We start from the raw sequence: 2,019 nt of genomic DNA, 5'->3' as shown, positions 1-2,019 counted from the left end.
CATCTCATTTCTTCGAACATCAACGGATGCTTTGACAGCAATGGCATTTTTGCACCTAATAAACTTCATCTGTGCTTCACGAAATTCCAATGCAGAACTTGCAAGCTCTTTCTCCAATTGTTCATCATTCACCATATTTTCTTCTTCCTTGTACATAGTAGTATTTTTAGCTTTATTAACTACAGAAGTTGTTGTTATAGCCTAATCGCTCCATATTTCAACATATTCTGGAATAACACGAATAATAGGAGCTTGTTTTCCATTCTCCTTAGATTTATCCATAGATGAAGAACCCACGGCGCCTGCAGTATTTGTAGCTACAAGAGTTTTTTAACTTGCCTTTCTCTTTTATTTTTTGGAAACCCACTTGTAGTGTCACTTGAATCACGTTTCTCTTCCATAATAGAACTCCCTAAAATCTTACGAGATGCAAGACAGTTCTCAAACTTATGACCCATAATTTTATAATGAGTACAAAATTTAGTATTCTCAACATCTTGTATTTCCACATATTTCCAGAATTCCCTTTCATTAGCTTTAAGACGTATTGTTTTAGGAACTACCTTAGCAAAATCAATGTCAATCAGCATAACAACATAGTTACCAACATCATGATCCAAGGTTTTCTGATCTATAACAATCGGCTTACCAAGAATTATTGCAATGGATAGAAGAATTTTTTTAGTCCACAACTCAATGCATAAGCCAGGAAAACTCACCCAAAATGTAGCATGAGATGTATTTTGCCTCTCCGGATCAAAGTTAGGGTAAAAATTCATAACCCTAAGTGTTTGTTTCTGCACCTTCCATGAATCACCATGCCAAACTCGTTCTTTATCCTCTGCAGAAGTCAACTTGATGATGAAAAACCCCTTAGTCATAGGAACCAGCTTGCACCTTCCATCACTGAAACCCCATTGTTCTTCCAAACTTTTTTTAGCATCATTAAGTTTTAAACCTTTAAAGTTTAGTCTCCCAGTAAGACTAAACTGGAATATATCACTCCCCTCTTGAGTAAGTTCTATAGGTAAACCCAAAGTTGGTTTTTCAATATATAAAGACGCCTCGGGTAGAGATAATAAATCTGAATATGTTAACATATAGGGTTTTTTACCCTTAACCAAATCAGCAAAACACATAGTTTTAATCCCATGAGTACTAAGGAATATCTTTGAAAAATAAATGATAAGAGTTACTAAATGTATTCAAAGTATGTTGACATCTTTTCACTATAAATCCTTATTCATATTTACATGGATTTACATTCTTGGAACCGGTTATACCACACTTCCAAACAAGTTTAGAATTGGTTCACCTGTATTCCAAGATCATTATGTGATTGATCAAATATCAAATCACATACATGGGTTCAATCGGTTTTATGAATCACTAGGATCGGTTATACCTTAATATGGAAACACCTGTGATCGGTCACACAAGTTACCAGGACCGGTTACATCAGTTACCAGGATCGGTTACATCAACTACCAGAACCGGTTACCATATACTCATCGTATTTCTTGTGACCGGTGACACCAGTTACCAGGATTGGTTACACCAATTACCGAGACTGGTTACACCATATACAAGGATCGATTACACACACTCTGTGATCGGTCGCGCCAATTACTAGGATCAGTCACACCAATTACAAATATCGATCATACCATCTCATGGTGACTACTTAGGATCGGTTACACCAATTAATAAAAACTAGTCATACCAAATCATAAGTCAGGCATTGTGATTAATTATACCAAGATACATAAAAAATTTACGATCGGTTCTACCATTTCACACATATTGGTAATCCAAAGATTTGCAATGAATAGTTGTACCAATAAGCCTAGTGATTTTCCTTTTGATTCATAAAACAAGTTCATGAATGTAATTCCTTCAAACAAATGTAAAACATTATTTCCTAGGATGAAATTTTTACCAAAACCCATTCACATAATCATAACGATATATACAAGATGTCGATGTCATATCTACGAAGTTCGAAGATAAGCGTTATAC

The 2,019-nt window shown here is 35.1% G+C and overlaps 1 protein-coding gene across 1 annotated transcript; it reads right to left on the bottom strand.

The window, feature by feature from the left end:
* Positions 1 to 201: 201 nt before the first annotated feature.
* LOC113331020 lies at positions 202 to 1,139 on the bottom strand. Its single transcript, XM_026577798.1, has 2 exons — positions 368 to 1,139; positions 202 to 302 (listed from the first exon to the last, which is right to left on the bottom strand). Exons 1-2 carry the CDS (start codon positions 1,137 to 1,139, stop codon positions 202 to 204), a joined length of 873 nt encoding a protein of 290 aa, XP_026433583.1.
* Between the last annotated feature and the right edge of the window lie 880 nt (positions 1,140 to 2,019).

The sequence above is a fragment of the Papaver somniferum genome, unplaced genomic scaffold (assembly GCF_003573695.1).
Source record: "Papaver somniferum cultivar HN1 unplaced genomic scaffold, ASM357369v1 unplaced-scaffold_123, whole genome shotgun sequence".
Taxonomy (NCBI): Eukaryota; Viridiplantae; Streptophyta; class Magnoliopsida; order Ranunculales; family Papaveraceae; genus Papaver; species Papaver somniferum.
This window is presented reverse-complemented; position numbering and strand designations above follow the sequence as displayed.